The sequence below is a fragment of the Pithys albifrons genome, chromosome 6, assembly GCF_047495875.1.
Source record: "Pithys albifrons albifrons isolate INPA30051 chromosome 6, PitAlb_v1, whole genome shotgun sequence".
Taxonomy (NCBI): domain Eukaryota; kingdom Metazoa; phylum Chordata; class Aves; order Passeriformes; family Thamnophilidae; genus Pithys; species Pithys albifrons.
The window spans coordinates 61,617,694-61,642,376 of NC_092463.1; the positions used below are offsets into that span (position 1 = coordinate 61,617,694).

Genomic DNA, 24,683 nt, shown 5'->3' on the forward strand with positions numbered 1-24,683 from the left:
AAATCTTAGATTAGATTAAAAAAGGTACAGTGATGAAACAAGATTCGTGTTTATTTTATATTAAGTAAAGACAAAACACCTCAAGGAACATTATTGCTTCTTAAACTAGTTTTTACCACATTTTAGACTGGAATTTTAGTGTCCCATGAGGACAGAGACACCAAAAACGGAGTGCAGGGTCCAAGTGCTCTGTATTTTCCTTTGTTCACAATGTTACACTGTCTGTATTCCCACCAATCCAGTTGTGTTTTGAACGTGCTGGCATTTTGGGTTATGACAAGGTAGATGTTACTTGCTTTGAGACAATTAAAAAGGGCTTGATATTCTTTCTCTCAAAGGGATGTATTTCCAAAGAAAAACAACACTTCCTTAGAATGCAGTTTTCTAAGTTTTGTTACTGTCTGTTCTCAAGCTACAATAAAGTACTTAGTGCTCCACAGTATTTTTTAATTTGCTTGTGCTTTTACACTCGACAACATTGCAGATTTCAAGATGGACAAAACCCCCAACTTCTTAACTACAAGAACTGTGTTTCATTACACTATTTGACTCTTATGCTGACAGTTCCAGATGGTATTTAACTTGCATTTTCTCATCTTAACCTCCTCCCCTGTTGGTTTTCATTGCTACCTACTTGGACTTACATTCACACCACAGGGTCCAACTGGCCATTCCAGATGTTGTAGCCTTTTCTTGGGAACATGCCTGACATTGGCTATTAAAGATCCTTGCATGCAGCTGGGAATAATTCCCCCTTTTTATATACACTGCTATTTATCATCATGAACTTACCCATTTTCATGCATTAACAGGATATATATGTGTAAAACATAAGGGAAAGTCAGGCTGTCTCTTATGGTTTTGTGCCCACCTGCTCTTTACTACCTCACTGCTCTCATGCCCCTTGGATCTCTTCCAGTCTACAAAAACACACTTAGAAGTATGAAAGTTCTATTTTATTACATGTGAACCTTTCAAATACAAAGACTTCATGAGGTTTTCACAGCGTAAGGAACAAAATTAAAACACAGTTATGTTATTAAGTTTTTAAATATGAACATCCACCTTAATTTCAAATGTAATTGTCTGCTGGGATAAAGCAAAGGGAACCAACAGTTTTGAAATTCTGCCCTAAAAACTTACCTTTAAAAATATATATTCTTAGTGTTATCCTATCACATAAAATTTTAAATAGTTTCAACTCAAACTTTATATACACAGACACACAGTGACTGTTCCATATACAAACCTGCTGAGCTTATGCAAGATAGAATTTAATATTTGCAACAGTAATAAAAATAAAACCAACCAACTTCAGAAGAATTTGTAAAAATGAACAAAATATCCTGCTTTATTTAGCTTCCACCTCATCCATTTTAGAAACTAAGCAAAACTTTACACAGAATGAACATTTTTCTCCTTTGCCAGATGGAAAACGTTGTATTGCTTGGTCCAGTCAATTATGTTGGGTTTGAACAAACCAAAGCAACTGCACTGAAAAAAGTCTGCAAGATTCTGGAAGCATCCAAGACTGAAAAGGAGAAAAATATGCATTAATAAACCTTAAAAAAGAAGACTGCAAACATCAAAAATACACATTCACAATGAGACAGAAATTGAAATATAAACCTGCCAGTTTTTAAATTGTGGAGTTGGGTTTTTTTAATTAAAAAGTTCTCTATTGAGCATTATTCCTTTGCTGAACCTTTACAACTTGTTTTAGATGTACAAATGAGAACAGATGAAGTTGGACTCAAATATTTAAAAGCTTGTGATTAGTAAGATCCCATCTGTTGGCACACATGAGGAAACATGGAAACCCTGGTACCAATTTCTCCAAATACTGCAAGAGAAGTCAGAAAGGGTCCAGTTCATACCTTAATTCTCTTTCTGAGCCTACACAACAAAGATTGATGAACAAATTAAATGTCAACTCTCCCTCACCCCCAAAATAGTGTCTGATGATTAGTTCTATGGACTGATTTTGGCACATCTTTTTCCTATGCACACAGCCATGCACAAAAGCCCCCACAGGTTTTATGCTGGTTGTTTATTTCCGAGGGCAAAGGAAGTTCTCAGTAAGGAAAACAAGGTCCATTTCCTTCTCTGAGCACAACCCTTAACAGGCATGACCAGCACATCCATAGACCATCATGTTTTTACACTTATGAAGCATCAAAGCAAATCAGTATCGATTTAAAACACTCTATTCATCAATACCCACTTGTATGGAGTCCTCCTGAGTGAAACAGGATGCTTAGAAGATTTTCTCTGTGTCAGGAGATTCATTCTCTCATGAGAGGTCAACCCCAGGAACGCGACCTTAGTGAAAGGAAAAGGCAAGTCACGGTTACAACATGAACACCACAAATCAGAATTCTGGTGATACAAAAAGATCCTATTGAGAAGGGAGGGGGGAAGGAAGAGGTTGGCCACATCTAACAAATGACTAGTACTGCTAAAATTGATGACTGAAAACCAGGTTTCCAAATGTCACTTGGACGAAAACAGAACCCAGCAAGCTGTAACATGAACAGTTCCACTGACGAGGGAAAGCTTAATTGGGGCACCTCTACAGATTGCACTTCCACAGATGTCTGCAGAAGTCTGAGATCTATCACAGCCAAGCACCAATCTCCTCAGATTTTGTCTACATTTACCACACAAAATGGCGGGAAAAAATCCCCTGAAAAGGATAAAATCTTCTAGCAATGAAGAAGTACATACCAGAGACTCAGCAATAACTTCTGCCTTTTCTTGACTCTGTTTTCTTTCACTCAGTTTCAACAATGAACTTTGGGTTTTTTCTGCACATTTGTTTACCTATTCTGTTTTAAAATTTTTTAAATCAACATGAATCTTATAAACCCTCACAAATGGCTGCAATGGCCCTTCAGTGCATGCCACACTAAATATTACAAAGCAGTAAATTTACAAATGACTGTGCAGGAAACACAGGAGTTAACTGTAAATATCCTTCCTAGACCCTGTTTTTTTACCCCAGTATGACTTGGACATTGCAGAAATCCATCAGTACACATTTAAAATTGTAGAGTAGTTCGTTTTTGTTGTGTGTTTGTTTGGGGGGGGGGGGGGGGGGTGGTGGTGTTTGTTTTGGTTTTTTGTTTTTGTTTTGTTTGGGGGTTTTGTGTGGTTTTTTTTAATTAAACAGGATAGAAACCAAGACTTTGGCTCAGTATGCTTAACACATATTTCAGTGACATCTTTCATAAAAGCTGCTAAACAAGCAGTTTCCCAGGTGTTTCAGGACAGCTTTTCCTTACTTTTGTTTGCACAGCCAAGCACTGAGAAAAACATAAACAAGAAATTTGACCATCCTTAACAAGATTAAGCCCAGGTCATATACTTTTATTGTTGCAAGGGGATTTCATAGAGTAAATGACACTGCTGAGCTCTGCCACTGAATTTTAAACACAGGACTAATTGTGCTATTAAGCTTTTGTGTCATTTTTGGGGGACTAATGTCAGTTCTACAAGTCATATAAATTTCTTGCCTTTAAATACAACTTTATACATTTGGAATTCTCAATGGGTAGCAAACTCAGAACTCAGTGATAGGAATGATTTGCAGACTGTTGATTCTACTTTTAACAGGGGAATACTGAGTGTACAAGAACCTTTAAGCACCACCCTGAGATTTAATAAAACCACCTCGCCGTGACAAAAACCAGGCAAGGAAAGCAGACACAAAGCTTTTAGGAGAGCAAATCAGGCAGAGGAAAGTTTTAAGCATAAACAGAAGGGAAATAGTACCTGATACAGCTGAACCACGAGCCACAAGGAGGCCCAAACAGTGTGGAAACAGGCTATGGTGAAGATGTAGCAAACCCAGGGAGAGCAGTACACGACCTGTGTGAGAAACATCCACGCTCCATCCTGATGGTAACTTGTTGCACAGTGGTTGGACCAATCTGAGAAAAGACACACAACCAGTTAACTATAGAAACACAGAATGGATTGGGTTGGAAAAGACCTCCAAGATCATCAAGTCCAACCCTTGCTCCAACTCCACTCCCTTTACCAGATCATGGCACTCAGTGCCACGGCCAAGCTCAGGTTAAAAACCTCCAGGCATGGGGAATCCACCCCCTCTCTGGGCAGCCCATTCCAATGCCTGAGCACTCTCTCTGCAAAGAATTTTTTTCTGATCTCCAGCTTCAATTTCCCCTGGCAGAGCTTGAGCCCCCTTGTCCTATTGCTGAGTGCCTGGCAGAAGAGACCAACCCCCACCAGGCCAGAACTTCCCTTCAGGGAGTTCCAGACAGTGCTGAGGTCACCTCTGAGCCTCCTCTTCTCCAGGCTGAACACCCCCAGCTCCCTCAGCCTCTCCCCACAGCTCTTGTGCTCCAGTCCCTTCTCCAGCCTCGTTGCTCTTCTCTGGCCCCGCTCCAGCCCCTCAATCTCTTTCCTGACCTGAGGGGCCCAGAACTGAACACAACACTCAAGGTGTGGCCTTCCCAAGGCAGAGTCCAGGGGAAGGGTCACTGCCCTGGGCCTGCTGGCCACGCTAGTTTGGATCCAGGACTATGTTTTTAAGCCCTTAAGAACTGAGCAAGGATTATTTGCATGAAATGAATATTACATAGCAACATGCACTAGAAATACCATGTTTAATATATCCCCTTCCCACTGAAAGGCACCCACACAGATCCGTGACTGGTTGTTTTTCTGGCTGCAAAATCTTTACATTCTGGGTTCATAATCCACAGAAGGAACGTTCCCATCCAAGGCACTTTTTACATTATATTGAAACGTCCTCACCTCTCATCACAAAGACCCCTGAAATTTTGCTTGGTGCTTATTTGTAGTTTTAGGACAAGAATTTATCATTTCTCTTAAACACCATCACCAACAAAAGAAGACACGATGGTGACAATTCCACTCTACCACTATCCAACAGATGTAAAGCAGAATGCCCAATTCCTGCCAATTGCTTAAGAGATACTTAAAGTCTACCACATATGTACTTAATGTACTAAAGAAACCTCAAAACAAACCCAAATTAAAAGGAAAAACTTTTTTCCTGTGTATCAGTAGAGCAGTAAAGAGGTTTTCCCACTGCATTCCTTCACACACAGGAAACAGAGAAAATAATGTGCTTTTTTCTTCAGACCACCACTCAAATACAGGAAAGTAACTCATGTTCCCACCAATGTCCTGTGTCCTCTACTGCCATGGCTGGTTCATTTCACTTGGATGCTGAATATTAGCTCATTTCAATATAATGTGAAGTAATATAAAATAAAATGAACTCCTTCTGCTTTGTGTTCAAAAGGTTAGTGCTGTGGTAATTCACCCTCTACATGATAAGAAATTCCTTAATTTTTCCAAGTAGCAGTTCAGATTTATTAATGAGACAGGCAGCTCTCTTCAAACTTATCACTACATTAAAAAGAAGTGGCTGCAAATATTCAATATATATTTCCAAATAACAAACTCAGTAAAGCTTTTGTCACAATGAATTTACAAACTTATTTTCTATTACAGTAAAGGGCATCCAGATTAGAACTTGCAACCTGACCTTCCTCCACAAGGATTCCCCATTTCATCTCTAACAAAAATCCTTCCTGCTATTTCATTTTCCAGTGGACATCCCACTAGAGCTGTGTCTTAGTTCTTGCTCAACACAACAAGATACTTGACTAAAGATTCAGACATGATGTATTTTCATTTCTTTTACACAATAATATCACTGCTGAAATTTGGTACCACCTGTGCAGGTTTAATTACACTTGCTGGAAACGAAATGCTGACAAATAAAGACCAGACACACGTGTACTTGAAAGGAAAATTAAAATAAACTGATGGATACATACACAGAAGAGTTCCATAAAGCAGCCAGACACCCGTCATCGTTAGGAAAGACAGGAACAACAGGTAATAACAATGGTTCCCAACTCCTGAATTTGAGGCCAGGCAAAAGAAAAACAACAAAAAAAAAGTTTGACATTTTAAAATTTAGCAGTATTTGCATTTCCCCTGAAGAGAACAGCAATAACCAGAGTCAAAACCACTTCCTGTCATTACCTCTGCTATCCGTAAGAAGCTTGACAAGGCTGATCTCTCTCTCAACTTTCCCCTGTAAGCCACCCCAATTTATGTAACAGCATCAGCTCTGATAAAGTCAGCCAGGATTTGTCTCTGTTTCAGAGCATGCCTTGAGCTGTTTTAGCTACATGAGGACTAATTATGCAACCACAACTCTCCCCATGCACAGTAAAACTGTCTCAGATGACTGAAAAGTCCAAGCTATTCAATTTGTTTGACCTTGTGTGGTTCAGAACTCCAAACATACACAAAAAAACCCCCAGACCTCTTGTCAGAGAAACTGTTACATAGATATGACACCATTTTTCTTTAAATTACAATCATATTGCTCAAAGTTTTGAGACAATGCATCAAAAGGATGTTCTACCACCTTGTAAGTAGCAAACATCACAAAAATATTCCCAAGGATTTAACATGACGAAAAAAAAGAGTTTTTGGCAAAAAAGTGCTAAAAATATATTGTTACAGATGCAAAGGTCTAACATTCCCATCTTGAGCATCACCAATAATGAACCAGAAAGGAAGACAGAAGGCAGGAGCAAAGAGCACAAACAATACCCTGCAGGGTTATCTCAGGGTCCAGCTGCTCCTCTCAGAGCTGTGTCCAACAGGGACAAGAGGCAGTGGAAGCCTGGCCAGTTTCTGGAGCTCACTCTCCTCATCCACAGCTACTGCATTAAAATGTCAGAGTGTGCACACTTGTCTAATTCTTTTAGTATCTACTTTTGGACACATTATCCAAAAAATCTGCCTAATCCCTTTCTGAACCTTCTGACACTTCCTGTATCTCCAAACTCTTACAGCAGTATGCTCCAAAATTTCACTGCCTGCCACGTAAAGACAAGACCAATTTTAAATCCCTACATCTCTTGGTGAGTAACAGTTCTGCATTCACTTCAACCACCACCTTCATATTTTTCTGATTTCTTTAGTAAAGTCTCAGTCATATCCTCTGTTCCTTCTCCTCTCAAAATAAGAGTTCCAGACTTTGTGGTCTCTACTCTTAGGGTGAACACTTCACCCCCTTAATAATTTTATTTGCTTTTCCTCCATCTGACTGATTTCCTTCTGACACCTTTCAGAGCCCCTCAGTATCAGCTGCACACTCTTCTATCACGAGGGCTCTCTCTCTTTAAGGGGATCAATGTTATTTCTGCAACTTTTAAAATATGTGGCATTTGCAAATTCAATAAAACACAAACTCTCACCTATGCACTGTCCAGTCCACAGAGAGTGCTGATCATATCTGGCTACACATGCTTGGCAAGCCAGGCAATGCACAGATCTCAGAGGCTTCCTCACCTAGTTGAGGATGAAGGAAAACAACACACTTACAGCAGAACCATCCATTTGGCTCAAAGTTTCCCCAGTCGAAGGCGCCGCCTCCCCAGTCGAAGGCGCCGCCTCCCCAGTCGAAGGCGCCGCCTCCCCAGTCGAAGGCGCCGCCTCCCCAGTCGAAGGCGCCGCCTCCCCAGTCGAAGGCGCCGCCTCCCCAGTCGAAGGCGCCGCCTCCCCAGTCGAAGGCGCCGCCTCCCCAGTCGAAGGCGCCGCCTCCCCAGTCGAAGGCGCCGCCTCCCCAGTCGAAGGCGCCGCCTCCCCAGTCGAAGGCGCCGCCTCCCCAGTCGAAGGCGCCGCCTCCCCAGTCGAAGGCGCCGCCTCCCCAGTCGAAGGCGCCGCCTCCCCAGTCGAAGGCGCCGCCTCCCCAGTCGAAGGCGCCGCCTCCCCAGTCGAAGGCGCCGCCTCCCCAGTCGAAGGCGCCGCCTCCCCAGTCGAAGGCGCCGCCTCCCCAGTCGAAGGCGCCGCCTCCCCAGTCGAAGGCGCCGCCTCTGAGGTTGTGCATATTTTTCACAATTGCTGTGTAACAGACCTCAGGGCACTGAGCAGAGATCAGAACCACACATCTTAATTTTATAAAAACAAAAAATGGAAATAATTATTTTTTAAGACTACAGTCCAAGGTTCTCAAATCATCTTTTTTCACCATAAAAGATATAGAGAACTCTAAACAAAATAGAAAAAAACCCTCATGTAACACTTGAATGACAAGCAGAGAGGGAAGTAAAATGCAGGTCCACAAAGAAAACAAAGAAAACAAATAAGCAAAGCCCCACTTACAAGACATGATGTGCAGAATGTCCTGAAGTCCAAACAACCTGCTTCTGCAAGAGCTACAATGTTCTGAAAAACAAAGCAATTTGTGCTTGCATTTGGGTCACATTTTCATAGGTGCCAGCAAGATTTTTATATCAGGTTTTCCAAAGTTTGTAAGTATTTTGAGTGCCAAGCACTGACAAGAAAAGGAACTTGCTACAAAAAAGGTCAAGAAACGCAAGCCATTAAAGGGTAATGCAGCTTCACCCACACAAGATGAGACAGAAAAGTATCTCTGTGTTGCCAATATTAATAAATAACGTGGATTCAATACACTTTAAAGTGAGATGGTGTTTAGATGAAAGGCCTCTCTCACAGATTCAGGGAGATGGGGAGAGCAGGAACATTTACTGCTCCTTTACAAGCACAAACGGAGTTGATGAGTCCTGTGGCAAAAAGGCAAAATCCCAGTTTATTCTCCCAGGCAATCTGAAGAAACACAACCTCAAAAGAGCAATGAGATCACAAACAAAATGCTGCTCTTAATCTATAGGTTTGGGAGACCAAATACTCAATTCTCTACTGATTGGCTGCTCATGATTTCTTTTTGCCATTATAAAACAAACTTAGGAAACAGCTGCATGTTATTTAAATGCTGTTCATGCACAAAAATCAAACCATCCTCAAAGCACCTGATAAAATGTAAGTAATTACTAGCATTTGATATGCCTCATGAGCATGGAAAACTGCAGGAGAGTGCTGTGATCTCTTTCTAGCCACAGAAAAGTGGAACAGGTACCACACAAAACTTCCATTTAAGTGAAGTTCTGCTGAAATTATATCATGGGTAACATCAGCAGCTCTAAGATGCTTGGCCAAAGCTCACACTTCAGTGAGAAGATGAAGGCAAAGAAATTATGGCAGGATGAAGAAGGTAAGGAAACAAGCAGTAGGAGGAGAAATTCTCCAAGATCTATGTTGTTCATTGACATTGCAAATAACTCTTAAAAAAGGAAGAATATTTCATGCTTTCAAGTTTAACAAAACTGCAAATGAAGACACAAATCCACCAGAAGTAGACACATGTTGCACCACGTTAGTCCTTCCATCTGTTTTTACAAAATCACCTACCTCCTTTCTTTCTTCTTCTGAAGTCTTTATATATCCAGGATCAGTAATCCAAGTTTTATAGAAATAATAAAAAAGGCCCAACATGCTGAACATGACAGCGATTTCAAGAATTATATTTGTTATATGTAATTGTCAGGTTAAGGAATGGATTCTCATACCATGTATCACCACTGTTGGTCAAAAAACTGAAATATTCTAAAATTAGTTTATGCATAAAATACTTTCACAGCAGGATTCTCTCTGTCCTTCAGAGGCCATCACATCAGAGAAACTCAATATCTGTCCAGTTTGAGTGCTGGAAAAAAGATCTTTACAACTCTGTAAACCTGAACCACAATATGGCTCCCTGTCATCCTCCCTACCAGAGCACAGACTTTGGCTTTTCAATATTTAACAGACATGAAATTAATTTGATTTATTTTTCCCCTCTGAAGTTTTCCTATTCATTTAAACACCACCAGTCAGATGTGCAGAGTCATAAAGCTCCTGGCAGCTTTGAGATTTGTTTGACTGTTGCACAAACCCCTAAAAGTCACCCCTCAGCACTACCCCCCTCCTGTTCATCTCAGCCAAAAGCAATTGAACACACCCAAACAGAAAAATGTAACTAAAAACCATCCTGAAACTAATTTTGTCACTCAAAAAAGCCAAGCACACACTGCTAAACACTTCTGAAGGAAATGGGACATTAGGAACATGATTTTTACACCGTAGACTAAAATAATTTGTACCTCAGGTGAAAGGGGAAGAAAAACATGCCAAGATTAAACTGTCTCTGTACAGCAACAGAGAAGTGTGGAGTGGGACAAGTTTCATATTAAATTCATGCACCAAACCTGGGAGCTCAGGCTGCTAAAGAGCAGCCTGTGATGCCACCAAGGAGCAGGCAGAGAGCCCAAACCTGGATTGCATCTGCAGTGACCCCTCAGTCTATAAACTGCACCATGAATAACTCCTAAAAGTCCAGTGCTGCAACCTCAGAGTGGTTTTGTCTTGTGAACAAACAACACTACAAACAGTTCTAACCAAAATCAAGATGATAAACTCTCCAGTACTGGGGGACTGTATTACCAGCTGTGTTTGTTACAATGCAATCAGGGTGCACTTACAGAAGAGAAAGTGATGGTGCTTTTCTTGTGGACACTGCTGGTCTATTTGCACTGCTATTGGAGTGAAGAGAAATCCTTAATTAGAAGGGCTGGATTTCCATTCAGTCCAGAGGAAGCCTGACAGAAATACACAACTAAAATCCTGAAAACTTTTATAACACTCAAATCTGTGATCAGCTCCAGATGGAAAACACACTCATGAGAAAAGGGTTGGAGAGTGAAACAGAAAACTACCCCCTGGCCCATCTCCCCAAACTATGGTTAGACCTTCAAGAACGTTGCTGTACTCACCATCTTCAAAAATACATCACAAAGTGTCTGGCTCAAATCACTACCAGTGGGATTTTTTCTTCTTTTAATTTAGATGCACCAAGAAAACCTTAAAGCTTCCCAACACAACACTGAAAAATACAATTTTCATTTAGACAAGCAAATGTGTGTATGCCCAGGGGAACAGACTTGATCAGTTTATTGAGGTTAATCCTGGTAATTCTATTAAGTACATCTTAATTGGGAACAGTACAAAAGAAAATGCCATTTAAAGGTTGAATTAAAAACTAATTAAAACTGTGCAGCAATGCATTATAGCTGGTTTAGTACAAATTTATTTACAGTATCTTCCTAAATGCCTTTTCATGAAACTTTACCAATAAATACAAGCCCCCATGTAACAAAAGAGGAGGGCACAGAAAAGAGAGTGCAAACTACTAAAACATTTTCATACTCAACAGTGAAAAGCCTCTCTAAAGAAAGCAAATGAGAGGTAGAAATTAATCCACTGTATACTAAAGATGCAGAGCAAATAAAGACAGGAGACTGGATCATCTGTGTTGCCAGAATATAAAGAAATCTTTTCCTTTGTTTTCTCAGGGAGTGTGTGAAGGGTGTTGATTTTAAAGGCAGAGGCACAAACACAACTAATGCCAAGTCCTTGCCATCTCAGAAAGAAGACATGCTTTTAAAATTATTATTAATGCATTTTTTTATCCAGTTATACCACATGCCAAAATACATTACTGTATGAGAGGCTCAGTGAGGGAGACTAAAGTCACATGGAGATGTTAACAAATACTTAGATTTATAACTGACATCTTCATTTTGATATTTCAGTAATAGATGGAATAGTTCAGATTACGAAGATGACAAAAATCTGCTAAAGACAAAAAAAATTACAGGTTTGTAGTCTTTATATAACTTCAATTTAAAGTCAAAGTTACTTTGCCCCTGACCAATGGAAGTAAACCCCTCTTACCAGACATTAACAGCCACGTGGAATTATCTGGAATGCTCATTAGTTTGCATGATCAGGTTTAGATTCACAAGGAACTATGAGGACCACTGCATGTTTAGAGTATAAAGGATATCAGGCAGGAACCAGAAAAGCCAGGTCATGGACATCCAAAAAACTGAACTCAGCAGAAATGCTGTGGGAAGATACCTTAGGTTCTTGAGCCCCACAAGTTGCCTGAAAGAATATTAACAGAAAAATAGTATTTTTCAAAATATACATTTAAAACACAAATCCATAGAAAATAAATCAACTGGTTCGTTATTTTAAAATCTCTGCACACAGAGTGTACTTCAAGTCTCTCAGAGCAATCAAGAATTGTTGCTCAAAAGGATCCTTTATCAAGGGGTTAACAATGCAAAAATGGAGAGGGGGCGGGCAGGAGAGGGGGCGGGCAGGAGAGGGGGCGGGCAGGAGAGGGGGCGGGCAGGAGAGGGGGCGGGCAGGAGAGGGGGCGGGCAGGAGAGGGGGCGGGCAGGAGAGGGGGCGGGCAGGAGAGGGGGCGGGCAGGAGAGGGGGCGGGCAGGAGAGGGGGCGGGCAGGAGAGGGGGCGGGCAGGAGAGGGGGCGGGCAGGAGAGGGGGCGGGCAGGAGAGGGGGCGGGCAGGAGAGGGGGCGGGCAGGAGAGGGGGCGGGCAGGAGAGGGGGCGGGCAGGAGAGGGGGCGGGCAGGAGAGGGGGCGGGCAGGAGAGGGGGCGGGCAGGAGAGGGGGCGGGCAGGAGAGGGGGCGGGCAGGAGAGGGGGCGGGCAGGAGAGGGGGCGGGCAGGAGAGGGGGCGGGCAGGAGAGGGGGCGGGCAGGAGAGGGGGCGGGCAGGAGAAAGCTGTGATAAAACATTTCTGAGCACTGTGAACAGATACCTCGGCATCTACCACGTGCAGACCACCAATAACACTCCTCAACTTTAAAATCAGCTAACAGAGTGGGTTTTGCTTTTTTAAAATCTTTCAGTGACAAGAAACTATTATTGTGCACACCTAAAGACATGGAATTTCTATGGGCAATCATTCTGAAAAATACATATACTTAAATTCTTCACCCATTTCTCAAGAGGTATCTTTTATGCTAAGTGTCCTAGTTCAGCAGGAGGGACCAGCTAACCCTGTGTGGTGGTGATCAAAGCTGTGTATTCCACTCCCTCTATTCATTCCCCAAGGACAATGGGCCATTAGCAGCAGCTGCCCAGGGAGCCATTATCACCTTCACACCCAGCCTGAGGGGGGGCGGAGCTGCTAATGGGCCATCAACAGTTCAACACCCCCTGGCTCCCAGAGTTAATCACCCATTGTGTGAGTCCCCGCCCAGGGGGAGGGACTGGGTGCTCCCTGAGGGTACATAAGTGGTGGGTAAGAAGACCTCGGGAACCTCTCGTTGGATCCAGAGCAGCAGCAGGACCTTGACAGGAGGAGATCACCGCTCTCGCCCAGACCACAGCCCTCGCCTGCACCAACAGGTTTTTCTTTTCCTTTTGCTCTGGACTTGGGGGAACCACAGGGGTCTCAGCCCAAGGGCAAACAAACCCCCTTGGGTTTGTGCCCCAGGACACTGGGTTATACTGCTGGGGTTTTGGGAGTTGAAAGCAATTTCCCTTGTGTGTCAGTGTTGTTATTGTAATATTATTATTAAATTTTAGCTCTGACTTATAATCTCATGGTGAGTTCATTTCCCCTGCTGGTTCACCTTTAAACCAGCACACTAAGTGAAACTGAACTTTGAAAGTACATCAGGTCTCTGACAATTAAATACACAGAGAAAAAGCCACAAACCTGACAAACAGAGCCATCCCAAATAGCAGGCAGAGAAGTAAACCTCCTTTCAAAAGCCAGGAATCAGAACTTAAGTTCATGATGTATCCTATGGCCCACATCAATGTCAAGGAAGATGCCAACATCAGGAAGAGCTGTTAAAATTACTATTGTTAAAATACAGCAGAGTATTCAAGCAGGACTTACTTAAAAGTATTCAGTTCATGTAGCAACAAATGCTGAAAGACTTGAAATGGATAAGACAAGGTGACACATCAATACATCAAAAACAGGGGGGAAGAAATGGCACCAAAAAAACTCACTCAAAACACTGCAATGTGCTTTTAAAGAACATTTTTTTGCACCCAGCTTCAGAAATCTCAGAAGTTCCTCATTAGAATGATATGCAAATTATTCTAAACACAGCATGCTGTAGTTTTTATTTCTGTTCGCTATTACTTGGGAAATTACCTCGTATTTCTCTACTATTTTCAGCAATCTGTTATTTTTCCTGCTTCTCAGTCTTTCTTCCTCTTTTATGATATAAACCATGAAGTGATTCTGACTTTGATAAGCAAGGTCAAGCGGTGTCTCTCCCTTTAACAACAAAAAAGGGTTATTTGTTTGGGCCCTGACACATAAATACCTTTTTAACAGAAGTAAGAAATCAATACAGTTGAAACAAGAGTAACTGGGCACTCATTTCCCAGCCCCACCTCCCTCCCTGTTTTTCAAGGCAAAGGAAGCTAAATTTAGAATTTTAATGTGCTTAATTCATGTGTGAATTTAGAATTTTAATGTGTGTAATTTTGAAAACTGATAATTGCAAACAGGTTGCACCCATTTATCTGTTGGGCTGCCTCCAATAGTAACATACACAATCATAGGAACTGATACTTTCAACATTTATACTTCCCACTATCAGTTCTTATAAATATTAAGGCTTTCATATGTGACCAACCCTCCTGAATGTACAAACAAGTGCTGTCAAACACCAGCTTTCACATATATTTTGAATTCTTTAGGAGTCTGACTGGACACTAAAGGCACTTTTACTTTTTAAAACCTGTCCTCAGGACAAATGCTTTGAAGGAGAAAACAGCCAAATCCAGAAGTGAAGAAAAAAAGCAAATCTTCAAGGAAATGAAACAAAAAATAACCCCAAGAAAATCAAACTACGTTGAGTGAACACAAAGCTTGGCTGCTCATTCAACAAATACTGCAAAGAACCTCTGCATTCACACTTTGAGTCACACCTTAAGTAAGGTGCTAATTCCTTTTGGGAAAGACTAAGAACACCTGCTATTGGTGAACCCCCAGTGCCACTGACATCCAACACTGCCAGGACTCAGATTTTTCTTTACATTCACTTTACACATTCATTCCACATGGGATGATATATCATGAAAAAAAAATGTACCTTGGCATTTTTTATGTCCAGGCTGGCACCAGCTTCCAGCAAGAGATCCACTGCACTGATATTTCCTGACGTTATTGCCCAGTGCAGGGCAGTATTCCTTTGAACATTGTCTACAGCATTGAGAGAGGGGTTAAACTTTAAGAGAAACCTCGTGGGTTCTGGTCTAGATGAAAACAAAGTGTAACAGTTAAGGAACAGAAGATAAGCTACCCTAGAAAGGAAAATTTTGAACACCTTAGAAAACAACTTCCCATCTGTGAGACAACAACAGACATGCAATGCCTTGTCTCAGAAGCAGCTCATCAACAGGACAGCTTAGAAGTTTAGAATTCAGGACCTGCTCTGAAGGTTTTTTCCCAGACCATGTTATCTTTCCATTTTAACAAATAAGAAGTATATAACACAGATTTTTATCTTCTACACCACCATGTGTAAGATTTTATCTCCACATCTTATTTTTCTAAGCATGTTTTGCTGCATCCACATCCACTTATTCTCATTTTGGGGAAAGCACAATATGGCTGTGGATGATTCAGCCACAAACCTAAACTACTTCCAGAAATTCTTTTGACTTTCTTTGCTATTTTCAAATAGCTACTTCCTAACTCCTGATGTCTGAAATACTGTATATTTCAGTACAAAGGAAAGGAATGTCAGTTAAAAAAAAAGCAGTCAGAAAAATTCACTTCACTGCTTCTCAGGTACAGAAAAAATATCCCACCAAAAAGAAAAATCCCACCCCCAAAAAAAATCATCCCACAAAAAAAAGTACCCAAAAGAAAATCCCACCCCCAAACAAAAGAAAAAAAATCCCACCCCCAAACAAAAGAAAAAAAAATCCCACCCCCAAACAAAAGAAAAAAAAATCCCACCCCCAAACAAAAGAAAAAAACAATCCCACCCCCAAACAAAAGAAAAAAACAATCCCACCCCCAAACAAAAGAAAAAAACAATCCCACCCCCAAACAAAAGAAAAAAACAATCCCACCCCCAAACAAAAGAAAAAAACAATCCCACCCCCAAACAAAAGAAAAAAACAATCCCACCCCCAAACAAAAGAAAAAAACAATCCCACCCCCAAACAAAAGAAAAAAACAATCCCACCCCCAAACAAAAGAAAAAAACAATCCCACCCCCAAACAAAAGAAAAAAAAAATCCCACCCCCAAACAAAAGAAAAAAAAAATCCCACCCCCAAACAAAAGAGAAAAAAAATCCCACCCCCAAACAAAAGAGAAAAAATCCCACCCCCAAACAAAAGAGAAAAAATCCCACCCCCAAACAAAAGAAAAAAAATCCCACCCAAACAAGTTCACCTCACTGCTTCTGAGTTATCCACTACTTACCCACTGGCTTTTTGTGCCGTTAACATTAAAGGTGTTTGCCCACTGAAGTCTGCTGTGTCTATGTTCTAAACAAAAGAAAAAGATAACAAGTTGTTACCAGTGACTTCCAGAAACAGTGAGATGGTCAGACATGGAGCTCCACAACTGGCTGAGCTTCATGAATGAAAATAGAAAGAAACCAAATTATATCAGCCCACACTCATTTAAACATTTTTCCTCCCTCTGCAAGTCTTGCATGTCAGTTCTTTCTGAATAACCCAAGATCCCACTGAGGACATTTTTAAGGGAGAGTCTCCACCAACGATATTTTCAACTATGTTTCCATTTTCAAGTCAACTAAGTTAACAATAGTGCTTGTCCTTTTTTGCACAGAAATACCATAAATAAAGTGTACCTTGTAGAGCAACGTTAACCAACATAACAGAATGTCCAAGGACATAAAACAGGTTCATTCAAACAACAAAGAGGTATTGGTTGATCACATATTTCAAGGCATAAACACCTAACTTGCATTACCTAATTTTCTTCCTTCTTAACAATGAAAGTTTCCTTGTTCCCTGTCTCCAGTCATCAATACATTCAAGCAGATATGCTTAAAAAAAATTAATCACTTGGATTTTTTAGTAGAAGATGGGTGAGCTAACAAGTTTATTAGGCCTGTGATATATATCACCTATACCCACATTCTAGGAGTCAGTTACTCTACTAAAAAGAGCTTTATGAGAAAGAAAATAAGCTTTGCAAATTCTTGAATCCTAACACTTCCATGTTTCTAAAAAACAGTGCAGGTCATATAAGAATTCTCCTCCCACTTTTATTAGTAAATTGGTACACTTGTCATTAACACTGCTTATTTCAGGTGTAAGCTATGAGGTATCAACTACCTTGGATACAAGCTACATTTAAAGAAAACGTAAAAATAAATAAAAATTCAGAGCTAGACTGATCATCTCTTCTGTATGCTTCAGTTGATGGACAATTCCATGGTTACAAAATTGTAATAAAACAATAAATACGTCATGATGCTTCAGAAAAAATTCTTTGCAGAGAGAGTGCTCAGGCATTGGAATGGGCTGCCCAGAGAGGGGGTGGATTCCCCATCCCTGGAGGTTTTCCAGCTAAGCTTGGCCGTGGCACTGAGTGCCATGATCTGGTAAAGGGACTGGAACTGGACCAAGGGTTGGACTTGATGATCTCAGAGGGCTTTTCCAACCCAATCCATTCTGTGCATACCCATCACATACTTTCTGTTTCAAAGTCAGTTGTTATTACACAGTACCCCATACCTGCACAGCCTCAGCAATGCTCCCTAAACACTCTGAAATGTATGTGAATCTGGGTGTGTGGGGGTGACAAGAACAGGGGAGAACATTAAAAAATATATAAATATAAAAAAAAATCTAAGTTTCTCTGAACTTGTAAGACACAAAAATACCTGTTTTTCATCTAGAAAACAAACCAGTTAATTCTGAAACGTATCCCACACACAACAAGCTACTCATAAGTAGAACACAACACTTGGGACATCACCAACATACCTGGCCTTTTGATATGAGGTAAGCTACGATGGGCATGTGTTGGAAGAGCACTGCTAAATGAATGCTACTGAATCCTTCCCCATCAATAAGAGTGGGATCCGCTCCACATTTCAACAACAACATGACCATGGGGAGGTGTCCTTGTCTACAACGATACATGAAATGAAACTATAGAGATGATGGAAAGAATGGGTATTTTCATGAAAGCATTGCCCTAATAATCCTCATGGAGACCCCACAAAAAACAATTTTCTTTCAGAGTCCCATGTTTGTATTTGTGAAGTTGCTTTTAAGCTACAAGTGTGTATCAGGAAATTATACTGAATACATACCTTAATAAATCAGCCTGGGCCAAACTGTTAATTTAGAATACAGTGATTATTCTAGAGTAATTTCCCCTGTGAGCAGTCATTCAGGTATCCAACTCTGGAAGAAGACTGATAGTCCAGAATAAAGCACTGATCTTCCCATGTGAGAACAGGCACTCACAGAAATTACCCCACAATAATTATTTAAGATGATGTTTTCTCCAGACAAGGAGTGTTTTGTTCTTTGGATCACACAAAATGCTACTATAGCTGTTAATATTAACAAATTTACACTTGCAAGCAACATACCTAATGGCCCAGTGAAGGGGAGTTGAATTCAAGTCTCCACCCAGCTGATCCACTATTGCACCTTTGGAAATGTAATATCTGTGTAATAACAACACAATAAGATTCAGAACATGGTAAGACATAATAAAATAGTAAAACATTATACTACTGATAACACAGCTCTAGTAGTAAATGGGTCATAATAAAAAAATCACTAGATAAGCACACTGACAAAGTGTTTTTGCAGTGAAGGACACTGTTTTGAGAAAATGTATAAGAAAAAATACAGTCCTTAGCAAGGTACTTATAAAATCAGCTGTCGTGTTTGTTAAACCAACCAAAACCAGGAAAACTTAATGATTTCATGTACTACACGATTTCACATCTAAAGAACCCATGCTATCTTTACATTCAGTGACATTTTCATAAAGGTAATTGGGCTAAAATGTAAATTTCATGCTCTTCTTCTCAAGCTGCAGGTTCCTTTGTTTTCAAGTACAAAAGCAACACAGAGTGATTACAAGTAACAGTGGCAGAACACTGGTGTTACTTTCACAGAGATCCCTGAGCTTACTTAACCAGCTCCAGTCTGTTGTTTATTGCTGCCCAGTGAAGAAGAGTCACATTTTCTTTGTCTGGTTGTCGAACATCATAACCTGCTTCTACCAGTTCCCTGCATCGCTCCAGCATTCCATACCTTGAATGAGAGAAAAAAAAATCTATTTACTTATCATTTGTTCAATATCCTCCACTTTGGAGACAGACACACACTAACTTAAAAATGAATTTCACTAAGTAGCTCCTACTTGAGCAAATTCCACATTGCATTCAGTGCAATGGGCTGAGCCTTGACAAGTAGAACTTTCTGCTTCAGAAACCTGCCTGAAATACCTTTGTTTACAACAAAAATATTTACAATAGTAGCTCTAAACGATCTTTCTTCACAGAGTATGCTGAGTTGGAAGGGACCCACAAGGATCACAGGTTCCAACTCTTAGCCCCAAGACATCCCCAAGAGTCCCACCACGTGCCTGCAAGCATGACGCAAACTTCTTACTCTACAGGGAAGAAATGAAACTGAAAATACTTTCTTTGTAAGGACACCCACCCTGGCCCACATTGAGAACACTCACATCTATTTCAACACTCAGCAGGCTCAGAGCATGATGTACTTACTGTGTAGCCTTGACAATATCACAGGTGCTGGGGTCTTCAGCAACGGGATAAGGTCCTGGTAGACCTTTCTCCCCTTGGGGGCTGTGATTGCTGTGCATGTAAGGACGGTGGGGCCCATGGCAATGGCCTTTGCACTGTTAACAAAGCATTTATCAGCCATTATTACTTAGGGATTGCACACCACACACACCTCCCTCTTCACCAAACACACGTGTCAAGTTCCGCCGATACAAATGAGGGTGTTAATTTAAGGCAAAGACAAAACCACCCAGCTAGAGACTAATCCTTTTACTCGGGGAGCACAGCAGGGATGTGCTTAAAGGGCATCAGGACATATAACGACACTGAGGGGCTGGAGCGGGGCCAGAGAAGAGCAACAAGGCTGGAGAAGGGACTGGAGCACAAGTGCTGTGGGGAGAGGCTGAGGGAGCTGGGGGTGTTTAGTCTGGAGAAGAGGAGGCTCAGAGGTGACCTCAGCACTGTCTGGAACTGCCTGAAGGGAAGTTCTGGCCAGGTGGGGGTTGGTCTCTTCTCCCAGGCACTCAGCAATAGGACAAGGGGGCACGATGGGCTCAAGCTCTGCCAGGGGAAATTGAAGCTGGAGATCAGAAAAAACTTCTTTGCAGAGAGAGTGCTCAGGCATTGGAATGGGCTGCCCAGAGAGGGGCTGGATTCCCCATCCCTGGAGGTTTTCCAGCTAAGCTTGGCCGTGGCACTGAGTGCCATGATCTGGTAAAGGGACTGGAGTTGGACCAAGGGTTGGACTTGATGATCTTGGAGGTCTTTCCCAACCCAATCGATTCTATATTCCAGAGGCGCCCAGCACCCTACCGAGCTGCCTCCTTGGCACAACACCCTCACCCGCAGCAGCGCTGCCACACCAGTAACCACAGCCCTTGGGAGCCACAGTGCCGCCCGCTCAGCCCGACAACACACGCGAGGGAAGAAAACAGGCACACAGGGGGACAATTATCCCCGGGAGCCCCCGGCGGGCACGCACCGGCAGCACCGCGGGGACCGCACGCCCTGACCGGGGCTCCCGGCCGGCCCCTCTGCCCTGACCGGGGCTCCCGGCCGGCCCCTCTGCCCTGACCGGGGCTCCCGGCCGGCCCCTCTGCCCTGACCGGGGCTCCCGGCCGGCCCCTCTGCCCTGACCGGGGCTCCCGGCCGGCCCCTCTGCCCTGACCGGGGCTCCACGCTCCCCACCGGGCCGCTGCCCACCATGCCTGCCCGGGGCTCCCTGCTCATCCCCGGCCTCTCTGCCCTGCCCGGCGCTCCCCGCTCACCCCCATCCCTGCCCGGGGCTCCCCGCTCATCACCAGCCCCTCTGCCGTGCCCGGCGCTCCCCGCTCACCTCCGCGCCGCTGCCAGCCATCCCCGCCGCTTCCTGCTCCCGCCTCCGGGGCCGGCCCGGGGCTGGGCACACACGGCCAGGCGGGGCGAGGCCGGAGAGCCGGGCCTGACCTCCCCAGGCTGTGAAGGGAAGGACGGGAGGAGCCGCCCCCGAGGGGCCGTCCGTGCTAGGCCAAGGCTGCGGCTGGCACGGGCAGAGCTGCGGCCTCCGCCTTCCTTCGGTTGTGCCCGAAATGGCTCCCTCCCCTTCTCCGCGGCAACCACGCAAAAAAACTCTTCGAGTTTCGCACACGACTATTGGCACTCCCTCACCAGCCGGGAGTTGGGAACAAGGAGCCCCTTATGAGGGTTCCGAGGGGCTGCGCCTCAGCAGCTGGAAGCGACGCCTGGGGAGGGGCCGGGGCAGGAGCCGGATCTGATGAGGAGCAGCTGGGGGCGCTCGGCCTGGGCAAAAGGACGCTGAGGGGGAAACTGCTGCACTCTACAGCTCCCTGCCAGGAGTAGTTCCACCCCCTCGGTGCCCCCAAGGATTCAAAGCCACTTGGGATCACCTCCAGCCGAGCCCTGATGTGCCCTCACAGTGCCAAGCAGGGCGAGGGAGGAGCCGCCATCGCAGGGCAGGCCGTGAGCTGGGAGTGCCCACCCCCTGAATAAACAGAATAACCTGCGAAAATACCCACAGGTGCCAAACACCCGCAAGCCGCCCAGGTGGTGTAGGACTCTGGCAGCCCCCAGAGAGGCTCCATGTCATAGAATCATACAATCAGTTGGGTTGGAAAAGACCTCCGAGATCAGCAAGTCCAATCCTTGCTCCAACTCCAGTCCCTTTACCAGATCATGGCACTCAGTGCCACGGCCAAGCTCAGGTTAAAATCCTCCAGGGATGGGGAATCCACCCCCTCTCTGGGCAGCCCATTCCAATCCCTGAGCACTCTCTCTGCAAAGAATTTTTTTCTGATCTCCAACTTCAATTTCCCCTGGCAGAGCTTGAGCCCCCTTGTCCTATTGCTGAGTGCCTGGGAGAAGAGACCAACCCCCACCTGGCCAGAACTTCCCTTCAGGCAGTTCCAGACAGTGCTGAGGTCACCTCTGAGCCTCCTCTTCTCCAGGCTAAACACCCCCAGCTCCCTCAGCCTCTCCCCACAGGACTTATGCTCCAGGCCCTTCTCCAGCCTCGTTGCTCTTCTCTGGACTGCAGTGCCTGGGCTGTGCCACCTGTGCTCAGAGCTGCACAAGCCTCCTGGACAGCCCTGCGCTGTGGAGATCCTGTGCTGGCTGTGGACGCTCCATCACCAGCAGGAAGCTGTCAGGCAGCTCAAACCAGTCCAGGATGACGTTGGAGCAGCCGGAGCCCACTGCCAGTGGGTTTGATGCTGCCCCGTGGTTCTGGTGCCGCCTGCCTGGGGTGCTGCAGTGCAGCCTTGTCCAGCCTCCCTGGTGCACGGGCATCCCCATGCCCAGGGAGTGCCTCGGTGCCCCCATGCCCACCCTCACCGGTGCTGGGCATTGCTGGGCCCGGGATGCTCCAGGTCCAGGGTGACCCCACACCTGCTCCACCTGCCGTGTCCCAGATTCCGTACGCATGGCCCTGGGCTTATCTGTGTGCATGATGCCCCAGTTTGTCCCCATGGGCTCACTCACTCACCAGCTTGCCCCACCGGCAGACGCTGTCCCAGGCTATGCGTTTGATGGCCACCTACAAGCCAAGGCTGTTCCCGTGTCTCTGCAACATTCGGGACCGTCCCCGTTCTCCCACTCTTCCATTCAGGAGAGAGAGCCCACACAGCCCTTCAGCACCCGCAGTATTTGTCCCGTGCAATCCCAACAATCCCGGAAAATCCACCTCGCTCCGGGAACAAACGTAATGCCCAGTTTTGGGCAAAAAGAACAAGTGCAGTGCTGTGCAAGCCCCCGCTCGTGGCTCTGCGCTCCGAGTGCCGCCCGCGGGCCCCGCAGCCCCAATTCCTGCCGGGAAAAGCGCCCCGTGCCCTTGGGAACTGCAGTACCGGAGGTTCCCCACGGGGCGGCAGCACCGAGTGAGCTCCGCCGGGCGGGGGCGGTGCCGGTACCGCCCCAGCGCCCGGAGTGTCCAGCGGAGCTTCCACCTTGTGCCTCTGGGACATCCCAGCGGCGCTTCCACCTTGTGCCCCCGGGACATCCCAGCGGCACTTCCACCTTGTGCCCCCGGGATTGTCCAGCGGCGCTTCCACCCTGTGTCTCTGGGACATCCCAGCGGCGCTTCCACCTTGTGCCCCTGGGACATCCCAGCGGCCCTTCCACCTTGTGCCTCCGGAACATCCCAGCGACGCTTCCACCTTGTGCCCCCGGGACATCCCAGCAGCACTTCCGCCTTGTCCCACCGGGACATCCCAGCGGCGCTTCCACCTTGTGCCTCCGGGATTGTCCAGCGGCGCTTCCACCTTGTCCCCCCGGGACATTCCAGCCCCCCACACGCACAAGTGTCCAGGGGCACTTCTACCTTCTCCCACCAAGAAAAAAAGTTAAAGCAGCCCTACAAACCTCCCAGCTCCTCAAATGCAGCTTCTTCCCAGGGAAACCCCAAACCGGCCCCCGACTGGGCTCAGGGAGAGAAACCCACCTGTGCCACTTGCCTGGCACGGAGCAAATTCCATGGGACTCCTCAAGGAGGTGTCCCTGCCCATGGTAGGGGGTGGAATGGGATGATCCATAAAATCCCTTCAAACCCAGACCTTTCTTTAAGGCTGATTTGAGCTCCTTCTCAGCTCCCATTTCCTTCCCAAGCCTCTCCCTCTGGGCTGCCTTTCCCATTCCTTGATGGGAAATAAAGCAATGGCTCCTGTCCCTAAATACACCCCCAGGAAATTCCTGAGCCCTGCCCAAACTCACCGGGTGACACGGGTGGTTTATCCGGTGTCTTGTCTGTTTTCCATCATCCAGCACTTCAGTGACTCCAAACAGCCAGGATCAATCCCAGGTTACCTGTACTGGGACAAACCAGCAGCTGTGCTGGAAGGGGCAATTCCAGAGGCTCATATCCCGTTAGTGGGAATTCAGTGATGCCAAGAGCCCGGCAGTGGTCGTGGATTCAACTGTTCCTATGGATTAGTCCCCCACACTCACTGCCAAGTGCTGCTGCAGCATCTCTCCAGGCAGAAAAGCTGTGCCCAGGGCAGAGGGGATTTAGTGGGGTCCCTGCCCAGTTTCCCAGGATGGATGGGAACCTGCCATGGACAGGCTGGATCTCAGCAGAACTTCATTTAAGTCGTTTCCTGAAAGTTTCTAAAACAGGGACTTGTTTCCAGGTCTAAGGCAGCTGAAATCCTGTGGCTTGCCAGGCTTCCCAGTGAAGTGCTGCATAAGGGAGATGGCTGTGGGAATCCTCCTTTAACCTGATTTCTGGGAACAGCTGGCTGAGATTTTAGCTAAAATTCAAACCATCCTGTGACATATCAGAAAAAAAATCTATTCAGAAGCTACTTCTTTCCAGCTGAAACACGTCTGGGGCTGGAATGTCCCGGTGGGAGAAGGTGGAAGTACCGCTGTAACGTCCGTCTTCTCCTCAACAGATTAACTCAGATTTTAGTCACAAAATGCCCATTTTGTCGCCTACAGAATCGCCCCGACAGCGACGTTCCGGGACCTAGCACGGGCGAGTGGAGCCTCCAGTGCCCCGAGCCCGCAGCTCCCTGTGCCGCCCCCTTCCCTGGAATCCCGCTGGGACACCGATCTCTATTCCGGGACACCGAGACCGCCGCGCCCCCCACCCGCTCCGTGCTCGGTCCTTCCCCGCCGCTCGTGCCTCCGCCGCGGCCCCGCCGCCTCCTCGGGGCTCTCCCCTCCCC

General features: G+C 45.1%; 1 protein-coding gene across 3 annotated transcripts; it reads right to left on the reverse strand.

Moving 5' to 3' along the window:
- Positions 1–231: 231 nt before the first annotated feature.
- ZDHHC13 (zinc finger DHHC-type palmitoyltransferase 13) lies at positions 232–22,826 on the reverse strand. Of its 3 annotated transcripts, none has more exons than XM_071559147.1 (17): positions 22,505–22,826; positions 19,507–19,640; positions 18,905–19,027; positions 18,352–18,429; positions 17,735–17,879; positions 16,197–16,261; positions 14,852–15,014; positions 13,903–14,028; positions 13,453–13,586; positions 11,761–11,865; positions 9,292–9,412; positions 8,185–8,247; positions 7,278–7,371; positions 5,838–5,921; positions 3,775–3,932; positions 2,225–2,322; positions 232–1,531 (listed from the first exon to the last, which is right to left on the reverse strand). In XM_071559147.1, the coding sequence occupies exons 2-17, from the start codon at positions 19,602–19,604 to the stop codon at positions 1,396–1,398; spliced, it is 1,791 nt and encodes a 596-aa protein (XP_071415248.1). In that variant the 5' UTR covers positions 19,605–19,640; positions 22,505–22,826; the 3' UTR covers positions 232–1,395. The 3 variants fall into 3 exon arrangements, with proteins under 3 accessions (XP_071415248.1, XP_071415249.1, XP_071415247.1); XM_071559148.1 differs by lacking the exon at positions 22,505–22,826 and adding an exon at positions 20,861–21,127; XM_071559146.1 differs by lacking the exon at positions 22,505–22,826 and adding an exon at positions 20,793–20,852.
- Between the last annotated feature and the right edge of the window lie 1,857 nt (positions 22,827–24,683).